Below are 3,122 nucleotides of genomic sequence, written 5' to 3' on the forward strand. Positions count from 1 at the left end.
TGATGGCGTCTTCCACCCCCACCTTTGTTTGGTAAGTGAACTGCAAGGGGCCCAGGTAGGGTTTAACCAGGGGTCGCAGGTGAGTGAGCACCAGCCTCTCCAGGGACTTCATGATGTGGGATGTCAGCACCACCGGTCTGTAGTTATTGGAGGAGTTGGAATGTGTCCTCTTTGGTACAGAAATCATTTATCCGTTTAATGTGCAATGTGACTGCCTCTACCTCCTCTTTGCTGATACATATCTGGTCCAATACATTGCAGGTCATTTGCCTCATTTCCTCAGATTCCACAAGCTTCTCCACAGTAAAAACTGATGAAATATTAATTGTAAATCTTCCTAGATTCAAGATAGCTTTATTTGTCATCCAATATTGGACGAAATTCAGTCACCCACAGTCCAACAATAAAAGCATTAAATAAGCATTAAAATTACACAACCCCAAAAAACCCCCAAAACACAGTCCAACAATAAAAGCATTAAATAGGCATTCAAATTACACAACCCCAAAAACCCCCAAAATCCTCATCTCCTGTTGCTCCACACCTAGATGGCCATGCTGATCTTTAAGGGGACTTACTCTCTCCATAGCTACTGTTTCATTCACAATACATCTCTACAATCTTCTTGGAATTCCTGTAGACCTTGGAATGACCTTCCCACCTGCTTTAAAAGAGCAACAATAATACACGAACGCCCAAGAAAACTAAGATGACATGTCTCAATGACGAGCCCAGTCTCGCTAGCTCTCCATAATCAGTATGAATTGGCAACAACACTTCCCTCTTGATAGCCTTCCTATGACTGTGTCGCCAGACAGTTCCAATGCCATCTTGAAATTCCCCAATGACATCACCGTTGTTGGGTGAATAATGAGTAATGAGAAGTCAATACATAGTGGGAGGGGGGGAATGTGATTGAGTGATGCCGAAGTAACAGGATCCATGATCTTGTATTCATCGGTGAGATGGAGGTGGAGAGGGACAATGGCTTCTGTTTCTTGGGCATGCACATCTCTGACGATCTATCCTGGGCCAGCACATTGATATAATCATTATGAAAGCCATCCATGTCTCTATTTCCTGAAAAGATTGAGGAGATTCCGTGTGTCTTGAAACTCTCCATGTGTATGGTGGAGAGCATATTGAACAATTACATCATGGCAACTCAAACATCCACTGTGGCAGAGAATTCCAGATTGACAACTCTGGGTGAAAAAGTTTTTCCTCAGTCCTTTTGAGTGGTTGAGTGAGTGGGCAGATACAGTATAATATAGATAAATGTGAGGTTATCCACTTTGGCGGCAATTATCGCAATGGTGTCAGGTTCGGTAAGGGGGAAGTGCAGCGAGACCTGGGTGTCCTTGTACATCAGTCACGGAAAGTTGGTGTGCGGGTACAGCAGGCAGTGAAGAAAGCTAATGGCATGTTGGCCTTCAAAACGAGAGGATTTCAGTATAGCAGTAAAGAGGTTCTTCTGCAGTTGTATAGGGCCCTGGTAAGACCACATCTGGAGTATTGTGTACAGTTTTGGTATCCTAATTTGAGGAAGGACATCCTTGTAATTGAGGCAGTGTAGCGTGGGTTCACGAATTTGATCCCTGGGATGTTGGGACTGTCAGACGAGGAAAGATTGGAAAGACTAGACTTGTATTCACTGCAGTTTAGAAGGATGAGAGGGGATCTTATAGAGACATATACAATTATAAAAGGACAGGAAAAGTTAGATGCAGGAAAAATGTTCCCAATTTTGGGCGAGTCCACAACCAGGGGCCATAGTCTTAGAATAAAGGGGAGGCCATTTAAAACTGAGGTGAGAAGGAACTTTTTCACCCAGAGTTGCGAATTTGTGGAATTCTCTGCCAGAGGGCAGTGGACGCCAAAACACTGGATGAATTTAAAAGACAGATAGAGCTCCAGGGGCTAGCGGAATCAAGGGCTATGGGGGAAGTTGGGCAGACACAGGTTACTGACTGTTGATGATCAGCTATGATCACAATGGTGCTGGCTCGAATGGCCTCCTCCTGCGCCTTTTTTCTATGAAATTGCCGCAGTTTAATAAACGTAAACATAATTTAAAACATTGGAGCTGCCGAAACAAAACTCACAGTACAATTGGCAGAAAATCGACGCCGAAATAGTACTACAACTCTTTCCGTGAGCTTGTGGGTGGCTCTTAAAAGAGCCTTTGGGTTTTCGGTTTGTCAGCACTGAGGATCTTTACTTGGAACTGGTGTACTTGGTCACCGCCTTTGTCCCTTCCGACACGGCGTGCTTGGCCAGCTCCCCGGGCAGCAGCAAGCGCACGGCGGTCTGGATCTCCCTGGAGCTGATTGTCGCCCGCTTGTTGTAATGAGCCAAGCGGGAAGCCTCGCCCGCGATGCGCTCGAAAATATCGTTGACGAACGAGTTCATGATGCCCATGGCCTTGGAGGAGATGCCGGTGTCGGGGTGAACCTGCTTCATCACTTTGTAGATGTAGATGGAGTAACTTTCCTTCCTCGACTTCCTACGTTTCTTGCCCGCCTTTCCTGCAGGTTTGGACACGGTTTTCTTGGCGCCCTTCTTGGCTGCTTTCGGTGGGTCAGGCATTTCGTCTCGCGGCCACAAACACACGAATGTCTGGAACAAGCTCTGAGCGCGGATTAAATAGGCTGCCCCACCGTCCTATGCTAATGAGGGAATGAGGAAGCCGAGCACTGTCATTGATCAGTTTGATTCAACTGTTTGATTGGACCACTGAAGCGACCAATCACAGCGCCTCGCTGCCACCAATCACAGAGCGCGCCCACTGACCCGTGTCTGGTGACACTGACAGGACAGCGGGAGGCGGAGTTGGGCGGAGCCGCTGCTGAGAATCATCGCTTCTCTCCTTGGAACAATGGAGGTTGCGAGGCAGTCACGCAGGAGCCAGGCTGGGGAAGGACGGCACATGGGCTTTTCCCACAGGCCAGTTCCTGTGGGACTCGACAAACTGCCGGATTCACAGTCACGGTCTCAGTTCCACAAAAGGACAGCCGTCACCACACATAAAATACACATGGAGGTCGTAGGTTCAAGGTGAAGGGGAAAGGATTTAATAGAAATCTGAGGGGTAACTTTTTCACACAAAGGGTGGTGGTGTA

General features: G+C 47.2%; 1 protein-coding gene across 1 annotated transcript; it reads right to left on the reverse strand.

Moving 5' to 3' along the window:
- Window positions 1–358: 358 nt before the first annotated feature.
- Window positions 359–2,589, reverse strand: LOC144609477 (histone H2B 1/2-like). The gene has a single exon (XM_078427963.1). The coding sequence runs from the start codon at window positions 2,587–2,589 to the stop codon at window positions 2,218–2,220; it is 372 nt and encodes a 123-aa protein (XP_078284089.1). The 3' UTR covers window positions 359–2,217.
- Between the last annotated feature and the right edge of the window lie 533 nt (window positions 2,590–3,122).

Source organism: Rhinoraja longicauda, chromosome 34 (genome assembly GCF_053455715.1).
Source record: "Rhinoraja longicauda isolate Sanriku21f chromosome 34, sRhiLon1.1, whole genome shotgun sequence".
In the NCBI taxonomy this organism is placed as follows: Eukaryota; Metazoa; Chordata; class Chondrichthyes; order Rajiformes; family Arhynchobatidae; genus Rhinoraja; species Rhinoraja longicauda.